The sequence below is a fragment of the Pipistrellus kuhlii genome, unplaced genomic scaffold, assembly GCF_014108245.1.
Source record: "Pipistrellus kuhlii isolate mPipKuh1 unplaced genomic scaffold, mPipKuh1.p scaffold_m20_p_78, whole genome shotgun sequence".
Taxonomy (NCBI): Eukaryota; Metazoa; Chordata; class Mammalia; order Chiroptera; family Vespertilionidae; genus Pipistrellus; species Pipistrellus kuhlii.
Window position 1 is genome coordinate 977,623 of NW_023425582.1, and position 22,826 is coordinate 1,000,448.

At 62.5% G+C, this 22,826-nt stretch overlaps 1 protein-coding gene across 2 annotated transcripts in view; it reads left to right on the forward strand.

Moving 5' to 3' along the window:
- Positions 1 to 22,826, forward strand: part of CSMD1 (CUB and Sushi multiple domains 1) — a 605,853-nt gene that overhangs the window by 563,344 nt on the left and 19,683 nt on the right. For both annotated transcript variants that reach the window (XM_045576232.1, XM_045576234.1), the window contains exons 47-56: positions 110 to 298; positions 2,319 to 2,465; positions 3,496 to 3,684; positions 6,866 to 7,051; positions 9,779 to 9,973; positions 11,304 to 11,477; positions 15,259 to 15,432; positions 16,671 to 16,844; positions 18,923 to 19,102; positions 22,150 to 22,323. In XM_045576232.1, the coding sequence (XP_045432188.1) occupies positions 110 to 298; positions 2,319 to 2,465; positions 3,496 to 3,684; positions 6,866 to 7,051; positions 9,779 to 9,973; positions 11,304 to 11,477; positions 15,259 to 15,432; positions 16,671 to 16,844; positions 18,923 to 19,102; positions 22,150 to 22,323 (1,782 nt within the window). The remainder of the gene's footprint in view (positions 1 to 109; positions 299 to 2,318; positions 2,466 to 3,495; positions 3,685 to 6,865; positions 7,052 to 9,778; positions 9,974 to 11,303; positions 11,478 to 15,258; positions 15,433 to 16,670; positions 16,845 to 18,922; positions 19,103 to 22,149; positions 22,324 to 22,826) is intronic.

Consider the following 22,826-nt stretch of genomic DNA (forward strand, 5'->3'; position numbering starts at 1 on the left):
GCAGTGGGCTCGCCTTTCCCTCCCCGGTCCCGCACACGCAGGGCGGGCCTGGCCCGCTGAGCGAGCGTCCACTTTGCGAAGGAGAACTCTCCCGTCCGTCCCTCCCCAGCACAGTGCCCGGCCAACGAGGTCCGCACCGAGTCCTCGGGGGCCATCCTCAGCCCCGGTTACCCCGGCAACTACTTCAACTCGCAGACCTGCTCCTGGACCGTCCGCGTGGAGCCCGGCCACAACATCACGCTCTTCGTGGACAGCTTCCAGAGCGAGAGGCAGTTCGATGCGCTGGAGGTGTTCGACGGTACGTCTCAGGGCGGCGGGCCAGCAGTACCCTCCTGCGGTGTCTGTCCCCCAAGAACGCGGAGACATCCCCCGGTCACCCTGCATGGCCCCGACAGGGGGTGAGGGCCTGTCGCCTGTGCAGTCACAGTCCGGGCCCACACACCACCTACACTCGGTCAGGAGGCACCTGTTAGCCAAGCAGCAAGCGCGGAGGCACTGCCGGTGCTGCCGGTGCTTCCCTCGTTCCTTCCCTGGGGGTTCGGGGCAGGGGCCCTCACACCGCTCCTCCTTTCTCCCTGAGAATCAGACTCATTCAGAAGACATCTTAGGAAGTTTAAGATTTAGGAAATAAAGGTACTCGATTCGATGGAAATGACTATTTTACTAGAAATATATAAAGACAACGGCTCACAGAGATGCCTAGATGGTAAATGCTGCAGGAGTCTTTAGTAAACATTTTTATAAGTTAGTTTCATATATTGTTATGTATTTCTCTTAAACTTCTTAAAAATTCTCACCTGAGGATATGCATTTCATTGAATCGAGAGGTTGAGGAAGGGAGAAGGCGAGAGAGAGGGGAACGTCACTCGGTTGCCTCCCATGCGCACCCAGACCTGGATCAAGCCCGCAGCCTGGGCGTGTGCCCTGATAGGGAATGCACTGGGGCCCTTCAGTGTGTGGGCTGGTCCTAACCATTGAGCCGCCCTGGCCAGGGCTCTACTAGACTTTTTGATAGAACGATGCGATACTTGAAAGTGCGGTTGAGTTGTCAGTTGGAACTGAAACTGATGCTGGTAATGTTATCATACCCCAGGAAATTAGACCAGCATGCAATTACGGCTGCACATAACAATAGGGTTTTCACATGTTTTGAAACATTTGTCATTATGTTCTGGTAAATAATCAATTCCGTGAACATAAATTTACTGTAATTGATTCCAATTTGTTCTATGGGTGTTTGTGTGCTTTTACAAACTTGGATAGTAGTAACCGAATTGCTCACCTGGATAGACCCTCCATGGGTTGGCGTGCGTATTGCCAAGGCGCAGTGCTGAGTTGGAAATTTAAGTTGACACGTACAGACATAGGAACAGAGTATTCTCGTTTTCAGAGGTGTTTTCTGAAGCGTGCCATCATCCCCCCTTATCCACCTTTTCAATTTCCCACTGACAACTGCGGTCCCAAAACAGCACGTGGAAAATTCCAGAAACAGTCGGGAAGCTGAGTTGCGCTCTGTTCTGCGTGCTGTGCTGGAGTCTCAGGGTCCTCCTCGGTCCCGGGACGCGAGCCCCTCTGCCCAGCGTCTCCCCGCGGACAGCCTCCCTGCGGTGACCTCGGGTCCAATGGCCTGGGGCTGCGTCCGGCGGCCCTTCCTTTACGTAGCGACGGTCCCGAAGCACAAGACAGAGCTGGTTCCGGGCGCCAGCGAGGGGCCCACGTCCTTCCTGCAAGCGGGGAGGGGGAGGGACAGGGAAAAGCGCAGAAACACGGGGCTCGGCACTGTCCGTGGTCTCGGGCCCACGGGCTGTGTTCTGTGTACCCCAGTGACTGCTGTTTTATTTTTATTTATTTTTTAATATATTTTATTGATTTTTCACAGAGAGGAAGAGAGAGCGATAGAGAGTTAGAAACATCGATGAGAGAGAATCATCAATCAGCTGCCTCTTGCACACCCCCCACTGGGGATGTGCCCGCAACCAAGGTACATGCCCTTGCCCGGAATCGAACCCGGGACCTTTCAGTCCGCAGGCCGACGCTCTATCCACTGAGCCAAACCGGTCCCGGCAGTGACTGCTGTTTTAAAGATGGGGTGCATCTGATCGAAGGGGAGGGTGCCGATCTCACACACCCCTGAAATCGCTCCGGGGGGCTGTGCCTTCGTACCAGGGCAGGCACCTGCCGCTGCTCTCACCAGGAACTCTTCCCTCCGCCTGGGGAAGGCCAGCTCCGTGTGGAACTGGGACATGGTCAAAGCAGGCGCCGTGTCTGCAGGCGCCGTGTCTGCAGGCACCGTGTCTGCACCTGTGTGTGTTTCACAGGCTCCTCCGGGCAGAGCCCACTGCTCGTGGTGCTGAGCGGGAACCACACAGAGCAGGCGCACTTCACCAGCCGGGGCAGCCAGCTGTTCCTCCGCTGGTCCACAGACCACGCCACCAGCAAGAAGGGCTTCAAGATCCGCTACTCAGGTGAGGAGAGCCGGCGACTGCATGCGACCGAGTGATGGCATTCCCATCCAATTAGACAGCCCGGCCCGTGAGGCTCAGGGGCTGAGCGTCCACCTAGGAACCAGGAGGTCACAGTACAATTCCCGGTCAGGGCACAGGCCCGGGTTGCAGGGTCCATCCCCAGTAGGGGGCGAGCAGGAGGCAGCAGGTCCATGATTCTCTCTCATCATTGATGTTTCTCTGTCTCTCTCCCTCTCTCCCCCTCTCCCTTCCTCTCTAAAATCCATAACTATATTAAAAGGAAAAAATCAGGTAGGTAGAAGCCTCGTTTTTGAAGATGAAGAGTGAACTTCAGTAGAGATAATGTGACAGAAATGCTCTGCGTCATGTCTAAATGGAGTCAGGGAAAATAAACTACCAGGCTTCTTCAAACTACGGCCCGCGGGCCACATGCGGCCCGCAGAGGAGTCTGATCCGGCCCGCCAGGTTTTTTGGGCAGTGAGCGCAGCCGAGGTGTTACAGTAGGAATTAGTAGTTCATATAGTCCGGCCCTCCAGCTCTCTGAGGGACCGTGATCTGGCCCCCACTTTAAACAGTTTGAGGACCCCTGAAAAGCTAAGGTGCTCGTATGATCATCCACTGAATGCCAGGTCGCGGAAAGCAAAGACATCTCCCAAAAGACAAAATTCCGTTAATTAACCTTAAACTCTGAGTAGGTGCTAAGGGGACAAACAGGAAGATACGTACGATCTTGTGCTGTTAATTCTGTAAGTGGCCCCCTGGCAAGAGCAGGTGTGGCTGTCAGAGACCGCCGGCCGCCTCCGTGGGGTGGCCCCCCTGTGGCCCCGGCAGTGAGGGCGCTCTCTGCTCCCCGCGTCCTCGGGGCACGGGCGTGGGGAGCACTTCAGAGCCCGTTACACACTGTGCCTGGTTCCTTGTTATTCAAACAGCAGAGCTGTTCCCGGCCTCAGCAAAGCGGGCGGATGGCGGGTCGCTTACAATTGTCTGTCTGTCTGCCTGTGTGTGCGTCTGTGTGTCTGTCTGCCTGCAGCCTCTTACTGCAGCCTGACCCACACGCCCAGGAACGGCGGCGTGCTGAACAGGACGGCGGGGACGCTGGGCAGCACGGTGCACTACTCCTGCCAGCCCGGGCACCGCCTGGTGGGCCGCAGCAACGCCACCTGCAGGAGGAACCCCGTGGGCATGTTCCAGTGGGACGCCCTGCCCCCGCTGTGCCAGGGTGAGCCGGGCCCTCCCCCCTCCCCCCTTCTGCCCCGCTGTGCCAGGGTGAGCCGGACCCTCCCCCCGAATCCCCTTCTTCCCCGCTGTGCCAGGGTGATCCGGGCCCTCCCCCCTCCCCCCTTCTTCCCCGCTGTGCCAGGGTGAGCCGGGCCTCCCCCCGAACCCCTTTCTGCCCCCGCTGTGCCAGGGTGAGCCGGGCCCTCCTCCCTCCCCCCTTCTGCCCCCGCTGTGCCAGGGTGAGCCGGGCCCTCCCCCCGAACCCCTTTCTGCCCCCGCTGTGCCAGGGTGAGCCGGGCCCTCCCCCCGAACCCCCTTCTTACCCGCTGTGCCAGGGTGAGCCGGGCCCTCCCCCCGAACCCCCTTCTTCCCCGCTGTGCCAGGGTGAGCCGGGCCCTCCCCCCTCCACCCTTCTGCCCCCGCTGTGCCAGGGTAAGCCGGGCCCTCCCCCCGAACCCCCTTCTTCCCCGCTGTGCCAGGGTGAGCCGGGCCCTCCCCCCGAACCCCCTTCTGCCCCCGCTGTGCCAGGGTGAGCCGGGCCCTCCCCCCTCCCCCCTTCTGCCCCCGCTGTGCCAGGGTGAGCCGGGCCCTCCCCCCGAACCCCTTTCTGCCCCCGCTGTGCCAGGGTGAGCCGGGCCCTCCCCCCGAATCCCTTTCTGCCCCCGCTGTGCCAGGGTGAGCCGGGCCCTCCCCCCGAACCCGTTTCTGCCCCCGCTGTGCCAGGGTGAGCCGGGCCCTCCCCCCGAACCCCTTTCTGCCCCCGCTGTGCCAGGGTGAGCCGGACCCTCCCCCCGAGCCCCCTTCTGCCCCCGCTGTGTCAGGGTGAGCCGGGCCCTCCCCCCCGAACCCCCTTCTGCCCCCGCTGTGCCAGGGTGAGCCGGGCCCTCCCCCCGAACCCCCTTCTGCCCCCGCTGTGCCAGGGTGAGCCGGGCCCTCCCCCCGAACCCCCTTCTGCCCCCGCTGTGCCAGGGTGAGCCGGGCCCTCCCCCCTCCCCCCTTCTGCCCCCGCTGTGCCAGGGTGAACTGGGCCCCCCCTCCCCCCTTCTGCCCCCGCTGTGCCAGGGTGAGCCGGGCCCTCCCCCCGAGCCCCTTTCTGCCCCCGCTGTGCCAGGGTGAGCCGGGCCCTCCCCCCGAACCCCTTTCTGCGACCACGCTGACCGGGCCGGAGCCAGGCTGGGGGGGGGGGGACTGAGGGGGCACTGCCCGTGGGTTTGTGAAAGCTCGGTCCACTCGGCGGGCGAGCCCGCAGCCCTGGCGTTCACGGCGCCTCCTCCAGAGCCAGAGCGGCCGGAGGGTCATTCTAACGCGCACTGCGCTTCATTCCAACGGGAAAGTGTGCTTTCTCATTTAGGTCCAAAATAGTTCTTTTACAGCTGAAGTCATTCACAAAATCAACCACGGAATACGAACTCGCCTTCCTTTAGGTTAGAACTCGTTCTCGGAGCCTATGCTGCAGGCTCATTTTCTTTTGGTCTCTCAGATCGAGGGCTTGTTAAAGTCAGTTTCAATGCTTTACGCCTTTTTCATGTTTTTTCTGTCAAAGGCATAAAAGCCGGATTTTTCAAAGACGGCTTTTAATTTTTAATTGAGGTCTTTGAAGTCCTGAAGTGTCAGAATTTTGTCTGACTGAGGTTTACATTCGAGAGGAAATGTGTTGGCCCTTGAAAGCTGATTATGATTTATAAATAGACCCTCCCCTTGGTTTCCTCTCCTCCTCCTTCCTGAATGTCAACTTCTCTGGTTGCCCAAGAGCCAGTGGCAAGCGTGGATCTCACTCAGAGCTCCGCCCCTGACTCAGTGCTCACTCCCCCTCAGAAACCCTCTTTAAAGCCAGGTGCGTACACAGGTCCATTAGGAAAGGTGATAATTTTTTCTTTAAAACAAAAGTAAATTTTCTTTCAAAAGAAGCAACGCTCTTCATTTTCTTTAAATGTTGGCTCACTCTCCTCTGTGACGGAGGCTGACTGCTGGAGCCGCCACAGGTCGCATCCTGGCCCTGGGACCTGAGGGTGCCTGCCCTGGCCCTGGGATCTGAGGGTGCCTGCCCTGGCCCTGGGATCTGAGGGTGCCTGCCCTGGCCCTGGGATCTGAGGGTGCCTGCAGTGGGAGCAGCTTGGACGCTGGGGACAGAGGAGTCCCCGGTGGGATCCCCAGGGCTCCCCGGGCAGAGCAGCCTAGACCGGCAGCTGCTGCCGGCAGGGGACCCTGCCCTGCCCGGGTGGGCTCCCTCGTGGGACTTGTAGCCACTTCACCTGACAGTTTACTTATTTGCTGTTCATTCGTTCATTCTTCTTTTAAGGGAGCCCCAGGTGAATGATGAGAGTAAGAGGGAACGTCACATGTTCAGGTGTCCTTATTGATCTTGGGAGAGAGAGGAAGAGGGGGGGAGAGAAACATCGCTGTGAGAGCGAAGCGCTGACTGGCTGCCTCCTGCACACTCCCTACCACCCCCGGCCATGGGCCCCGACTGGGGAGAACCAGCAGCCTTGGGCTGCGTTGGAGGGCCGGAGCCCAGAGAATGCGGCTTCGCCTCACAGACGGGGCAGGACCAGAGCGGTGGTGGGGAGAAAGAATGCTTCGTGGGTTCTGCCCGGGGCATGCTTCCCCAGGGTCCTTCCTCACGGGCGGCCTTGCCTTCAGAGTGATGGGCGCTGACCTCTGGCCCGGCCTCTGACCCTGTGCCCCCCCCCCCCCCCCGGGCCCCTGGAGCTCAGGCCTGGAGGCCCAGTCCGGGCAGGTGACATAAACTATGGATGTTCCGATGGAGGGTGCGTTGTAGCCTCGTTGCTGGCCTTTAACAGAACGTGTAGGGACATGAGTCCGGGGGATGGGGGTGCAGTGAGTAAGAAGGGGATTGGGGACCGGAGTCGGGGCTGCTGAGCGCCGAGGAGTCCCCACGGCGATGGGTTCAGTGGCTGAGAAGGTGACGTCTGGCCCCTTCCCCCACGTTCAGAGGCGGGAGTGTGTCCTCGCTGAGGGGAGAGAGCGGCAGGTGGGTCAACGGGCCATGGCGTCGGCCAGGCCTGGAGGAGCAGCCTGAGGCGCGGGCTCCTGGCTCCTGTTCGCCGGAGATCCTCACACCGGGCCTGGGTCGCGCGTGTGCCGTGCATTAACCCGGGAGCACCCACGCGCGGACCCGCGGCGCAGGGCGGAAGCGGTAACGGACGCGCTTGCCTCCGCAGCCGTGTCCTGCGGCATCCCCGAGGCCCCCGGGAACGGCTCCTTCGCGGGGAGCGAGTTCACGCTGGGCAGCAAGGTCACCTACGAGTGCGACGAGGGCTTCACGCTCGAGGGCAGCCAGCGGGCCTCGGCCGTGTGCCGGGAGGACGGGACCTGGAGCCACGGAGGGACGCCGCCCGCCTGCAAGCGTGAGTGTGCGGTCCCCGTGGCCCCGGGGGCTCCCGGCGAGGGCCAGCCCGGGGGGAGGGGGCTCCCGGCGAGGGCCAGCCCGGGGGGGAGGGGGCTCCCGGCGAGGGCCAGCCCGGGGGGAGGGGGGGCTCCCGGCGAGGGCCAGCCCGGGGGGAGGAGGGGGGGCTCCCGGCGAGGGCCAGCCCGGGGGACGGGGGGCTCCTGGCGAGGGCCAGCCCTGGGGGAGGGGGGCTCCCGGCGAGGGCCAGCCCGGGGGGAGGGGGGGGGCTCCCGGCGAGGGCCAGCCCGGGGGGAGGGGGCTCCCGGCGAGGGCCAGCCCGGGGGGGAGGGGGGGGCCTCCGGCGAGGGCCAGCCCGGGGGGCGGGGAGGAGGGGAGCACCTGGCTCTGCATCGGGGGTCGCAACCCACCTTCCCGCACACGTCCCTGTCCCCCCACGCACACACCTGTCCACACACTCCTTCCCACACACGTCCCTGTCCCCCCACACACACACCTTCCCGCACACACACCTTCACACACACACACACACCTTCCCGCACACACACACCTTCACACACACACACACCTTCACACACACACACACACCTTCCCACACACACACACCTTGACACACACACACACACACACACCTTCCCGCACACACACACACCTTCCCGCACACACACACACCTTCCCACACACACACACACCTTGACACACACACACACACCTTCCCACACACACACACACCTTCCCACACACACACACACCTTCCCACACACACACACACCTTCACACACACCTTCACACACACACACACACCTTCACGCACACACACACACCTTCCCACACACACACACACACCTTCCCGCACACACACACACACCTTCACACACACACACACACACACACACACACACCTTCCCGCACACACACACACCTTCCCAAACAAACCCACATCCCCGCACACACACACCTTCCCATACTAGTGCACACAGAGCCACACACACTCACACACCAGCTAGTGCACACAAAATCATTTTAAACCGGATCGCACTTTTAGAAAATACAGATCCTCGCATCCCAGGCCTGGCGCACACGGCTGCCAGTGTCTGGGCAGATTCCTTGCCGTCGATGCGGGTGGTGACCCGGTGGCACTACCCCAGCCATCGCTGCTTCCATCACTGCTGTCATCGCTACCGAGGCTCCTTGTCACCCCACAGCCCGCACCCCACAGCCCGCACCCCCACAGCCCGCTCCCCACAGCCCGCACCCCCACAGCCCGCACCCCACAGCCCGCACCCCACAGCCCGCACCCCCACAGCCCGCACCCCACGGCCCGCAGCCCACGGCCCGCACCCCACGGCCCGCACCCCACGGCCCGCACCCCCACGGCCCGCACCCCACGGCCCGCACCCCACGGCCCGCACCCCCACAGCCCGCACCCCACGGCCCGCACCCCCACAGGCCGCACCCCACGGCCCGCACCCCCACGGCCCGCACCCCCACGGCCCGCACCCCACGGCCCGCACCCCGGAGCCTGCACCCCACAGGCCACACCCCACAGCCCACACCCCACAGGCCGCACCCCACAGCCCACACCCCAGAGCCCGCACCCCACAGCCCGCACCCCACAGCCCGCACCCCCACGGCCCGCACCCCACAGCCCGCACCCCACAGCCCGCACCCCACAGCCCGCACCCCCACAGCCCACACCCCAGAGCCCGCACCCCACAGCCCGCACCCCACAGCCCGCACCCCCACGGCCCGCACCCCACAGCCCACACCCCAGAGCCCGCACCCCACAGCCCGCACCCCCACAGCCCGCACCCCCACGGCCCGCACCCCAGAGCCCGCACCCCACAGCCCGCACCCCCACAGCCCACACCCCAGAGCCCGCACCCCACAGCCCGCACCCCACAGCCCGCACCCCCACGGCCCGCACCCCACAGCCCACACCCCAGAGCCCGCACCCCACAGCCCGCACCCCCACAGCCCGCACCCCCACGGCCCGCACCCCACAGCCCGCACCCCACAGCCCGCACCCCACAGCCCGCACCCCCACAGCCCGCACCCCCACAGCCCGCACCCCACAGCCCGCACCCCACAGCCCACACCCCCACAGCCCGCACCCCACAGCCCGCACCCCCACAGCCCACACCCCGGAGCCCGCACCCCAGAGCCCCCACCCCGGAGCCTGCACCCCGGAGCCTCGGCCTGTCTCAGAGCATGAGGAGACGTGTCCAGAGGCACCGCTGCCGTGTTCTGTTCATGATGGCGCCGTGTGCATGTGGCCTGCTCCGGCGGGACCCGGGACGGGCAGCCCATTGTGCAGGGAGGGGTGGGGATGGAGGGCGAGAGGGCGTCTCATTCCCCAGAATCGGTGCCCGCCTGCTTTCCCATGGCTCAGTCTGACGCCCCGTTCCATGGGGGGTATTGAGACAGACAGGTGAACCGTGTCTTACACGTGTGTTCACTTACCGTGAAAGCATGTTCACCTTCACATGAGCTTGTGCCCTCGGGCCAGGAACTTGGCCCTTCCTGGCGGCCTCGCTGCAGGTCTCCCAAGCAGGAGCCACGGGCCCCGCACGCATCGCCCACGTGAGAGCACCACGTGGAGTGGGGGTGGGACCCGGGGTGGGCACGGGCACGGCTTCCCCAGCGGGAGGGCTGGGCAGGAAGGTCTCCCGACGAGGCGCGGGCACACGGATGCGGGCGGGCGTGCTGACCTGTGTGCCTCTTCCAGCGGTCACCTGCCCCGCCGTCGAGGCGCAGCTCTCGGAGCACGTCACCTGGCGGCTGGTGGCGGGGTCCCCCAACGAGTTCGGCGCGCAGGTGGTGCTGAGCTGCAGCCCCGGGCACTACCTGGAGGGCGCCCGGCTGCTGCGGTGCCAGGCCAACGGCACGTGGAGCGCCGGCCGGCAGCGGCCCCGGTGCAGAGGTGAGTGCGGCGGACACGGGCAGACCCCGCTGTGCGCACTCGGCACCCGTGTCCTCTCCATGAGCCCGGACACGGGCAGACCCCGCTGTGCGCACTCGGCACCCGTGTCCTCTCCATGAGCCCGGACACGGGCAGACACCGCTGTGCGCACTCGGCACCCGTGTCCTCTCCATGAGCCCGGACACGGGCAGACACCGCTGTGCGCACTCGGCACCCGTGTCCTCTCCATGAGCCCGGACACGGGCAGACACCGCTGTGCGCACTCGGCACCCCTGTCCTCTCCGTGAGCCCGGACACGGGCAGACACCGCTGTGCGCACTCGGCACCCGTGTCCTCTCCATGAGAACAGACACGGGCAGACCCCGCTGTGCGCACTCGGCACACGTGTCCTCTCCATGAGCCCGGACACGGTCAGACCCCGCTGTGCGCACTCGGCACACATGTCCTCTCCGTGAGCCCGGACACGGGCAGACACCGCTGTGCGCACTCGGCACCCGTGTCCTCTCCATGAGAACAGACACGGGCAGACCCCGCTGTGCGCACTCGACACACGTGTTCTCTCCATGAGCCCGGACATGGGCAGACACAGCTGTGCGCACTCGGCACCCGTGTTCTCTCATGAACCCAGCACACAACCTGGGGCAGGGCTCGTAGGAGTCGCCCTTTTGACAGGGACGTTTTCTAACAGTGATGAAGGAGTGTTTATTTTTTTAAATAATTTTAATTTATACAACTAAGAAGGAAGATTCAAAAATACATTCCGCAGAAACGAGTGGAATACATCCAGGTAGTGCCCCCGGCTGCAGCTCGGCAGCCTCGAGGGGCGCTCCCAGTCCCAGCAAACCACGCCCGTGAATGAGAGAACTGCTGTGTGCTTGGGGGGGGGCGTCCGGGGCTGTGACCCCCGGGGCCCTGTCCGGTGCTGACCTCAGAGGCTGTTCTCCCCTGCCGGGCCCACACCGGCCCCGGGCTGTCATGTGGGCCGAGGGCCGGTGCAGACAGGGCCGGGCACAGAATGCCAGTGCGGGCGGCAGCGGGGCTTGTGTGCGAACAAGAGGGCACTGTGGGTATATCTTCAAGAAAGGCTTAGCTGCCTGTGAGGAAGAAACCATAGCAGTGGGCGTGGAAGGACCTAGAAGACTCTGGAATCCACGCCGAACGTTCTCGTTTCCCTGTCAAAGAACATGAGAGGAGGGAAGGGAAGCGCCCAGCTGGTTGCCGACCCCCGGAGGGGAGGACACCGCCCTGGTCTGGTGAGAACCGCCTGGCTGCTCCCCGTGAGCCAGGCGGCGGGGGCCGGGGTGCTCAGGGTGCTCTCGCTTCCCTGCAGTGATCTCCTGCGGAGGCCTGTCCTTCCCGCCCAACGGCAACAAGATCGGGACGCTGACCGTGTACGGGGCCACGGCCATCTTCACCTGCAACACGGGCTACACGCTGGTGGGCTCCCACGTGCGAGAGTGCCTGGCGAGCGGGCTGTGGAGCGGCTCTGAGACGCGGTGCCTGGGTACGTGTCCCCGCCCCCCCCATCCCGGCCCCGCCCCCCTGTCTCCTGCCCCCCCACCCCCCCACCCCCTGCCTGCTTCACTCAGTGAACTGGGGATGGAGGGAGACCCCTCACCAGGAATGCCCAGCCAGCGGCCACCCCCGGCTCGGCCGCGCTCACTGCGCTGACACAGGGGCGCCCTCACTCCACTCCGCTCCGTGGGAAGACGGGGCCTGAGTGATGTGGGCACTGCGGGAGGTCACCGAGGACAGGCCTTTGCCGGGGGTTTAGGGTGCAGGAGCAGGAATTTCAAACGCCCGCCTTTAAGCATTGCGCATCGTGTCCACGAGTGAAAGGGACACTCCTGTCACGCAGCGTGGGCACGCGGCGTGCTTTAAGTGGCAGGCGTGTGCAGTGGCTCGGTCTCTCCCCAGAGATGAGAAAGGCTGGCTGGTAATGTGTAAAGAGTGAGCGGAACCCCGTCCATGGGGCAGCCTTCCGAGGGGCCGGAACCTCGGGAATAAGCAGCGTGGAGCGGGGGTCTCTGATGCGCCCCCAGAGATGAGGGAACGGTGACCTCCGCAGACGCCACGGGACAGCTGAGGCTGAGGCTGAGGCTCTGGCTGTCGGGGCCAGCACCACCTGGGGGCGTTGTGGGCCATACAGATACGTGTCGGAGGGTTTGTAGACAGACCCAGAACTAACTGGAAGGCAGGACAGAAGGAAAGTCGTCAGTGATGCCACAGAACAGCCGCATGCGGAGTCTGGGGCATGGCTCTGTGCTCTCTGATTCCCACCGGAGACGCGGGATTCTAGAACGCCCTGTGCGGATCCAGACCCGGGGGCGGGGGCCACCGGGTGTTTATAACGGCATCCGCGGGCCAGACTGAGTGACCCACATAAAAGCAGCCTGCTCTGTGTGGCCAAACGTTTAATTGACTCAAGCTTAATGCCTTCGCGGGGCCAGACCCAATGGTTTCACCGGCCGGTGTCCCCTGATCTATGCCTTCTTGTTGGGTGCCACGTTACAGGCCCAGGACGGTGGCCTTCCCTCGGGCTGCGTGTGGTGCCCGCCGTGAGGTGACCGTGACCGTGGTTCTGGGGCTGTTTGCACATTCCCAAATGTTCTCATGAGACAGTCCGTTCCCTGAGCAGTGTGCTCCGTGGGGCGGCCACAGGCTGGGTGGGTCTCCTTGTCGGCTGCCATGCCCTGGCCCAGGGTCTAAGCCATGTGCCTCTCCACTGTCAGCTGCAATGAGGGAGAGAAACAGAATTCAATTCCAGTGGAGCCTCGCTGCAGACACCACACCCTGGCCATCCTCAGGGCGCCAAGCCTGCATGTGGGCATACGGCCTCTGAGAGCCGTGGAGCCATGCTTTCTGCGTGGGTGCCTATAGCAAAGCCAGGGTCAGAGCAAGAATTTAAAAACACTCAGACCAGGACATTCATGACATTGTCACCGGAGGATAGAACCTGCCATGTACGGCAAGCTCAAAGGCATGGGCCCACACTGCAGGCGAGGCTGGTGGCCCCCATCCCCTGGCACCGAGGTTCTGGTTCACGCTGGGAGCGGGGCTGGGTGCCCCCCCCACCTGGCACTGAGGTGCTGGTTCACGCTGGGTGGGTCTGGGTGCCCCCTGGCACCAAGGTCCTGGTTCACACTGGGAGCGGGGCTGGGTGCCCCCCTGGCACTGAGGTGCTGGTTCATGCTGGGTGGGGGCTGGGTGCCCTCCTGGCACTGAGGTGCTGGTTCACGCTGGGAGCGGGGCTGGGTGCCCCCCTGGCACTGAGGTGCTGGTTCACGCTGGGTGGGTCTGGGTGCCCCCTGGCACCGAGGTCCTGGTTCACGCTGGGAGCGGGGCTGGGTGCCCCCCCCACCTGGCACTGAGGTCCTGGTTCACGCTAGGAGCGGGGCTGGGTGCCCCCTGGCACTGAGGTCCTGGTTCACGCTGGGTGGGGTCTGGGTGCCCCCTGGCACTGAGGTCCTGGTTCACGCTGGGCGGGGGCTGGGTGCCCCCTGGCACTGAGGTCCTGGTTCACTCTGGGTGGGGTCTGGGTGCCCCTGGCACTGAGGTCCTGGTTCACGCTGGTGGGGTCTGGGTACCCCCTGGCACTGAGGTCCTGGTTCACGCTGGTGGGGTCTGGGTGCCCCCTGGCACTGAGGTCCTGGTTCACTCTGGGTGGGGTCTGGGTGCCCCCTGGCACTGAGGTCCTGGTTCACGCTGGTGGGGTCTGGGTGCCCCCTGGCACTGAGGTCCTGGTTCACGCTGGTGGGGTCTGGGTGCCCCCTGGCACTGAGGTCCTGGTTCACTCTGGGTGGGGTCTGGGTGCCCCCTGGCACTGAGGTCCTGGTTCACGCTGGGTGGGGTCTGGGTGCCCCCTGGCACTGAGGTCCTGGTTCACGCTGGGTGGGGGCTTGGAGAAATGCTGTTTGTGAGTGGCCGGGACTTGGCCGAAGGCAGCGATTCCCACCCCGGGCGCCATGGGGATGTTGATGAGCCTGATGCCCGCCTGCTCGGCAGAGACACGGCTCCTCCTGAGGTTGTCAAACAGGAAACTGACAAACAGGAAACTGGGCGAAGGGCTCAGCGCTCCTGCCTTGTTGTCAGGCCGGCCGAGGGGGATGCCCCAGGGTCTCTGGGTCAGTGGAGGCCGTGTGTGGGGTGAGGAGGGCTGGCACTCCCTGGTCTAAGGCTGAGTGTTTAAAAGGATCGCAGCTGAGAGCTGAGTGACACCTCGGAGCCGGGTCAGGAGGCAGCAGCATAGCCAGGCCAGGGTCTCTGTCCCACCCTGTCCCTCAGCCCCACCCTGTCCCTCCTTCCCGGCTTCGCTCGCCGCTGTGATGCGAATGCACCCCAGTTACCTTCTCACGTCTCCGACCCCTCCTGTCACAGGCCTTCCTCCCCCGATTGCTAACCTCCCCCGGCTCTTCCTGAGCGTCCCCCCCATCTCCCCCTTCCTCCTGGGCACTCCTCCCCCGGCGCTGGGTCACCATCTGGGCTGGTTTCCTGTGAACCTGCTGAGGCGGGCGCCTCCCTCCCCCGGGTCCGGGGTCACTTTTCCGCTGGTCACACTCACTGCCACCTGGACGCTGGCCCAGTCTGTCCTTGTCTGAATGGAGCCGATGCTGTGGCTTCTGTCTCTCCTTCGGAACCGTGTGTGACGTTCAGAAATCTCTGCCCTGGGCCTCCTCGCCCGCGGCCGTCCCTGTAAGGCCGTTTCCATGGGCCGCACCCCATCCTGTAGTGCCCACGCCGTTCCTTTCTGCGGGTTTGCCTTCGGGAACAGGGACCTCAGACAAGGTACTCAGGTGACAGGAATAACTCGGGGACCCAGAGCTGGGGTGACCCATGGACCACGTCATCTCAGAGATGCTACTTCTGCCACCCACGGTTGTTGAGAAAAACGGGCCCGTTAACAAGGAAACTATATCCAACTAACATGAAAAGGGGAAACATCGTGTACATTCTGCACCCAACGCTGTCATCCGCTTGACCATGAAGGTCAGCAAATGGGAAGGTAGCACTTTTAGCAGAGACAGATCTTTGCCCAGGCCTGGCCAGCTTAGCATTGACCTAGGAACCAGGAGGTCAGGGTTCCATTCCCGGTCAGGGCCCAGGAGTGTGCAGGAGGCAGCGGATCCATGATTCTGTCTCATCATGGATGTTCCTATCTTTCTCTCCTTCTCTCCCTCCCCCCTCTCTGAAATCAACACAAATATATTTAATAAATAAACACACAAGTAAATAAATTTGTGAAAGACAGTCTCGGAAACATGGGTGGGATGTTCTCACCTCTGCAGCCGGCCACTGCGGCTCCCCGGACCCCATCGTGAACGGCCACATCAGCGGGGACGGCTTCAGCTACCGGGACACGGTGGTGTACCAGTGCCACGCCGGCTTCCGGCTGGTGGGCACCTCTGTGCGGATATGCCTGCAGGACCACAAGTGGTCGGGACAGACGCCGGTGTGTGTGGGTGAGTCCGCGGCCCAGAGGCAGGCGCTGCGCCACGCCTTGTCGTTGTGAGCGGGGAGCAGGTGTGTTTGATCTCCTGCGCGAAAGGCACGGAGAAATGGCCTGACCATCCCACTCTCCCCGCTCGGTTTTCTGATGCCATCCCCACTGTGTACTCTCCCGCCTCCTCGAACGCCTGTCCACAGCGTGTTTGCCCCTCACTCCCCAGAGGTGGGTCCCAGGAGGCTGAGGGCCGTGTGCACTCCCTGACCTCATCCCAGAGCGAATGTGGGCACCGGCGCTGAGCCTGCAGCTCGGGCCGTCTTGCAGGGCCCCCCACCCATCTGCAATTGTTTTGTGTATTTATCATTGATTCATCAGGAATACAGAGAGCAGTCCTCTCTTTAATAGAAGAAGGTAAATTGTATGTAATGATGGTCCTCACATGTGATAACGTCTTCCATAATATTGATGTGTACATGCAGGAGAGATGACACCCTCATTGTGAAGTTTGCTTTAAACCACTTTTCCCCTCACATCTTTGTTAACCAAAGAACGTGGTGGTGTAGGCTCAGCATGGAGCAGGCATTGTCTGAGGGAGCAGAGGGCGGGGCTTAGCTGGGGGAGAACACTGTTGACAAGATAAAGGAGGAGAAAACACCCGCTTTCGGGCTGAACACTGCCCTTGAAAGGCTCTTTGTGCCTCTGAGACCTGGGCACAACATAATGACAGCATCGCACAGAGGGCGCTCGGAGACGGCACCACTTGAGCTTGCACACTTTTCCCTCTTTGTTCTGTCCTGCCCAGTTTCACAGTGTTTAGATTGATACTGGATTAATTTATCCATACACAGGTTACTGCCTCAGACAAGTCCCCATAATATTTCAAAATGAGAGTTCCTCCAAATTAGCTGGTGTTCAAAGGGAACAATAGTCAGAACTCAGAATGTGTGCAAGAATGTCAGCGTCTCGTGTCTTCACTGCCGTCTTCGAAAATCACTTGAGAGGCTGTGAGAATGTGAGAAGGAATAATGCTTCCTGTGATGCGGGAAAGGCCCGTTTTTCTGACGTGCTCTCCGGAATCACTATAGTGACACCTGAGGGCCCGGCCAGTGGGGTTTTCCCGTCTTTCCTTCTGAGGGAGCGCAGGACGGGTACAATCCGCTCACGCCCCGGGACCCACACGCTCCGCACCGTGTGTGTGTCTGTGCTGGGGACTTGCTGGCCGGTGACGGGGACGGGGGCCTGTCTCCCCTGCAGCCATCACCTGCGGGCACCCGGGCAACCCCGCCCACGGGCTCACCCACGGCAGCCAGTTCAACCTGAACGACGTGGTCAACTTCACCTGCAGCACCGGCTACGTGCTGCAGGGGGCGCCCCAGGCCCAGTGTCGCAGCAACGGCCAGTGGAGCAGCCCCCTGCCCACCTGTCGAGGTAGGAAATGGGGGAGCCTGCCCTAGAGGTGCTGAGGGCTTCCCGTCGGCTGTGGGGCGGGCAGGCACCCAGAAACAACCCGGGGTCCTCTATTTAAAGACAACGCGTCTCCCGTTTCTCTCCGTACTCGCTCGCACCCACTCGCTGATGCCACGCTACTCAGCACCTTTGTGCCCACGGGCTTCTGGACGTGGGGGCATTCCCATGCCTTTAAGAAACCCTTTCTCGCTTTTAAACCTCCGTTTCTCTAAAACTGTCACAAAGGTCTAGGCGCATGTCTGAATTTCCGAGGACATCCTGTTTTGTAGCTTTATATTTCTAGACGTTTGAGCTCATAACAAGGAAGCTTCGCCTTCAGTTACTGCCCATTAAAGCACCTCTCGCGTGAGGTGAGCCACACGTGCGCGTGGAGGTGAGGCTTGTTTCGTGGTAGTGACACGGGGTTAAAGCTAGGGCTCCTGAACGGCCCCAACACCCACCACCCTCCCGAGGGCTCCCAGGGGAGCTTTGTTCAAGGAGACGAAGCAGAACGGGAGCCTGCGGTGTCACTAGAGCAGCAGTGGGTGACGCTGGCTACGAGTCCTGGAGTTCTGGCCCCAGTGTACTGCCCAGGGCTGGGCTTCAGCTCAGAGACGAGGCACAGCCCCCAGGCCCACGTCCCAGGAAGCAGGCTGTCAGGGCCAGGATGTCCAGGGAGGAAGCAGTGGCGCTGGTGAAACCTGGGCACTGACACTGCCCAGAGCAGAGGGGACGCCTTAGGGGGACAGGGAGGGGCTGGACGCAGCCAGACCTGTCGCTGTCCCAAGAGCAGCGTTTCCGGCCGTGCTGGCAGTGCCGGTCAGCCAGCGCCCACAGAGAGCTTCCTGTTTACAAAAAGGAAACAGGTGACGGTCCCACCCAAACCACAGCCTTTCTTCTTCCTGCTCTTCATTTCTCCTTCCCCTTCCTGAGCACTAAGGGACCCAGGCCAATGTGCTGAGTGAGGGCTGGCATTATTGCTCCATGTTGACTTTCTCTGACTGGGCCAGAGAGATGTGGAGAGGGTACCGCCCCACAGCAGCAGCTGCCTCATCTATACCGGGCAGGGTCAGAGGGCGAGATGATCAGGGATTTTCTGTTCCTCTGCAGCTGCGGGTGCACATTGCTAATCCCTCCTGATGCCTGCAGATTCAGGTTGCCTGAGAGCCATTCACACCCACCAGGGTGCCATTCACACCACCCAAGGCACCATTCACACATCCCAGAGCTCCATTCACACCACTCAGCATGCCATTCACACTCCACAGAACACCATTCACACTACCCAAGGCGCCATTCACACTACCCAGGGTGCCATTCACACCATTCAGCATGCGATTCACACTCCACAGAGCACCATTCACACTACCCAAGGCGCCATTCACACTCCACAGAGCTCCATTCACACCACTCAGCATGCCATTCACACTCCCCAGAGCACCATTCACACCACCCAAGGTGCTGTTCACACCACCCAAGGCACCTTTCACACACCCCAGAACTCCATTCACACCACTCAGCATGCCATTCACTCTTCACAGAGCACCATTCACACTACCCAGGGTGCCATTCACACTCCACAGCACCATTCACAGTCCACAGAGCACCATTCACACCACCCAGGGCCCCATTCACACTCCCAAAGCCCCATCCTCACTGCCAGGCGCATGTGGAAGCACGCCTGTGTGCAGGCGGGGTGATAATCACTTACAGAGACTGCCCTAAAGTATCGCACAGGTGGGGGAAATTAAACGAACTTCCGAGGCTTCTGTGCTAACATTTTCGTAGCATAAAACACTTAACCACGGAAACCGATCCTCGCCTTTCCGTGAAGAAGCCGGTCATTGGGAAATAGGTCAAGGGAATTAGCCGTGGGTTTCACCGAGAGAGAGAACTGCGTGGGGCGCCCCGGCCATGCTGGCGTCGCCTCTGAACTTTCTGAAACGACGGCGAGTTTCCTTCTCCTCGCACCTGTTGTGTGTGCGAACGCGCAGCCGCCGCTGCGCTGCCAGGCGGCCCTGCTCCCCGCGGCCCTCAGCCTCCTCTCACGCTCTCTCCAGTGGTCAACTGCTCGGACCCCGGCTCCGTGGACCACGCCGTCCGCCACAGCGTCCCCGAGAGCCTTGTCTACGGCCGGACGGTCGTCTACCGCTGCAGGAAGGGCTTCTACCTGCTGGGCTCGTCCGCCTTGACCTGCACGGCCAGCGGCCTGTGGGACCGCGCCCTGCCCCAGTGTGTGGGTACGTGAGGGGGTGTGGTTCTGGTGCCACGGCGTCCGGTGAGAACGTCAGCCGCACGGACGTCACTGATTCTTTCTGTCCCGCGGTCAAATAGGTCTTGATTTTTCATTCTCTCTAAACCCAGTCCCTAGGCACAAGTCGCATTAATTACTAGGATGTCCTGACCAATGGGCAGGAGGTCACGCACTACAGCTCAGGCTGGGTTGGGGACAGGGGGGACGCTGGGTGCCCACTGCCTCTCCCCGGGGGAAGTGGATGCAGACATGGACCCCCTGGGCCTTGTACTCCTCTCTGCTCACACTGCTCGGCTCCTGCTTCCCCCCAGTGGACACGGGTCCCACCTGGCGGCCTCGACGCCATCGCCTCTCACTGCTCTCCGAGGAGACCCAGGGTCAGGGATGCCGGCCGCACCGTGGCACGGAGTGTCCGCTGGTGACCTGGCTGTGGCCAGAGGGGCAGTAACTCCAGGGACTGACTCTGGTCTCGTGAGCATCGCTGGTCCAGTGAACACAATAGAACAGGAGTCCCTTGGACAGTCCCTTCCCCTGACCCCCGGGAGGTTTAAATCGGGGGGAGCCCACTGCCCTGAAGAAGGGGAACGCCAACAAAGTGGTAGACTCCCCGCTCAAGTCTCCGTTAACACGGGGGCCACTTTCCCTCAGCCCAGCGGTCGGCAAACTCATCCGTCCACAGAGCCAAACATCAACGATTGGAATTTCTTCGGAGAGCCACATTTTTTAAACTTAAAACTTCTTCTAACGCCACTTCTTCAACATAGACTTGTCAAAGGCCATGGTATTTTGTGCAAGAGCCACAGTCAAAGGGGCCAAAGAGCCGCATGTGGCTCGCGAGCCAGTTTGCTGACCACGGCCTTAGACCTCCTGGGTGAACAGGAGCGCTGGGTCTCCTCGACACAGCTCCAGTGTGACCCCCTTTTCCTGAACCAGCTGATGGTCCCTGAGCTGAGTGAGACACTGGTCAGAACATAGTCTGAACTGTAGGAAACGGCGGCTCTCCGGGGGTTTATAAGTGAGTCAGAGAGTGCCCTGCCTTCCCCATGCTCCTCCGGAGAAGGTGCAGGAGCCAGCGGGCAGCACGTGCGTTAGGAGCCGCATCAGGCGACACGGCCACGGAGGCCTCTTACCACCTGGAAGGGCACATTCCCTGCGGGTTCAGAAGGGGCTGGGGCTGGGGTTTCCCTGCTAGTCAGCGTCCCACGCAACCCCTTCCTAACCATGGGAAAACACGCCCCAGATCCCCACTGTGGGCACAGGGTCGGTTTCAGAGAGAGAGACTGAGAGAGAGAGAGGGGGAGAGAGCGCGTGTCCCCATGTTACACCCTCAGCCAGCGCACCGCGTTCTCCGCCTGCCCGCCTGGGTGCTCGGAGGGCCTCCTTTTTCCCTTTCCTCCTTTTCCCCACAGCTCCAGAGGCCCCTGTGTGTCCAGCGATGCCGGTGGCCTCGCAGCCGAGGAGCCAGTTCTCCCGGCCCGGGCCTCGGGGAGCCTTGGTGCCCCCGGGTGAGGGCTGGGACCACAGAGGCTCCTCCTCCTCCCCGGGCTCCGGCAGCGAGGCTTGCTGGCCTGTTTCCTGGGTCCTTTCCCTCCTGTTCACCGGGAGCCGGTCCTGTAGCCCATGTCCCCGATTCCGGTCAGATTGTCTTCGATTCAGGACACTCTCTAGATCCAACCGTGCTCTCCAGCCCAAGGCCGTGGTGTCCGCTGACCGCAGCCAGGGTCCATCTGGCCCACGCGGCCGGCTGCCTGATGCCTCGCGGCCTCCTCCCCACCCACCCCGCCTCCTGCTGGGCGTCCGGTGGGGCTGCCCGTGGCCGTAGATGTCTTCGCAGGACGTGCCCAGCGAGCTGATGGCAGGCAGCAGGCCATGTGCCCGCAGTGCGCCCAGTGGGGAACTGGATGGACAGGGAGAGAGAAATCCTGTTATTCCATCTTACTCCGGCATCCGGAGTACAGCTTTCTGAGGGAGAATTAGTGAGTCATGACGGGCCTGATTTGGTGTAATTTTAGAGAGTGAATGGGAATTACCCACATTATTTTACAGAGTAACTTGGAGAACAAATCAATCGGTAACTTATTATTATTGCTCCACTTAAAGATGCTATTTTATTGTTATTTTTGTTGTTGTTAATCCTCACCTGAGGATATTTTTCCCACTGCTTTTTAGAGAGAGTGGGAGGGAGGGGAGGAAGGGAAATCGGTGAGAGAAACATGGATGTGGAAGGGACACCTTGACAGGTTGCCCCCCACACCTGCCCCGACCCCAGGTACAGGCCCTCGACGGGGAATCGAACCCGAGACCCAGTACTGTAACCACTGGGCCTCTGGCCAGGGCCAACTTACACTTCGCAGACCCTCCCCACGCCCAGGGCAGGGACTGGTGCCTTCCCGGACGCCAGAGATCCGGAGCACATTTGAGGTCTTTCCTGCGGGCAGCCTGCTGGTGTGGGAGCAGTGACGGGCCGAGGAAACACGTGACCCGGAGGGACTTCCCCTCTGAAAACCTACGTGTACACGTCCCCCTCACACAAAGCGACCCCCTCTGAGACCTTCAAAGCCTCCTGACGAGCCGCTCCCAGGGTCCCTCACTTCTGGCCTGGGAGGGAGCTGGGGGCGGTCACGTCTGGCCTGGGAGGGAGCTGGGGTCCGTCACGTCCAGCCTGGGAGGGAGCTGGGGGCCCTCACATTGGCCTGGGAGGGAGCTGGGGGCCGTCACATCGGCCTGGGAGGGAGCTGGGGGCCGTCACATCGGCCTGGGAGGGAGCTGGGGGCCGTCACATCGGCCTGGGAGGGAGCTGGGGGCCGTCACATCGGCCTGGGAGGGAGCTGGGGGCCGTCACATTGGCCTGGGAGGGAGCTGGGGGCCGTCACATTGGCCTGGGAGGGAGCTGGGGGCCGTCACATTGGCCTGGGAGGGAGCTGGGGGCCGTCATGTCGGCCTGGGAGGGAGCGATGCAGGCGCTGGGTGTTCCGCGGGCAGGGACAGGCAGGGACGGGCAGGCTGTGCCCTCACTTTATCCGTGTTCCACAGCCATATCCTGCGGGCACCCGGGCGTGCCCGCCAACGCCGTCCTCACGGGGGACGTGTTCACGTTCGGGGCCACAGTCCACTACTCCTGCCAGGGGGCCCGCAGCCTGGTGGGCGACCACAGCCGCGTGTGCCAGGAGGACGGCCACTGGGGCGGGGCGCTGCCCCACTGCACAGGTGAGCCCCAGGCCGCATCCAGGCAGGCACGGCTGCTCCACAGGGGGGTCAGTGCGTGTTCGGCCAACGGCGCCTTCACCTGCACCAGCCCCATCTCCTTCCTGTCTCTACCAGCACTTCCTGCTGGTCTGTCCCTGCACCCAGGGCCCCGCTCTTCTGTCCCCGCTGCCCGGCCGCTGCGCCCAAGTCCTCCCCTATCCCCCTGCCTCTCTGATGGATCATCACATTGCTCTTCCCCCTAAAACAATCATCTTCATTCTTCCATGCATGTTCCCTAAATGAATATAATGCAGGAATCAGCAACCCTGGACTCAGTTCGAAGATCCCGATCGCACAGGTGCCTGAGCTCCACATGCCCACTGCACACAGCGCACGCCCTACGCACTTACCCTGTGCTTCCCCACGAGGCCCGAACCCTCCCCAATGTGACCCTCCCCAATGTGACCCCAATGTGACCCTTCCCCAATGTGACCCTCCCCAATGTGACCCCAATGTGACCCTCC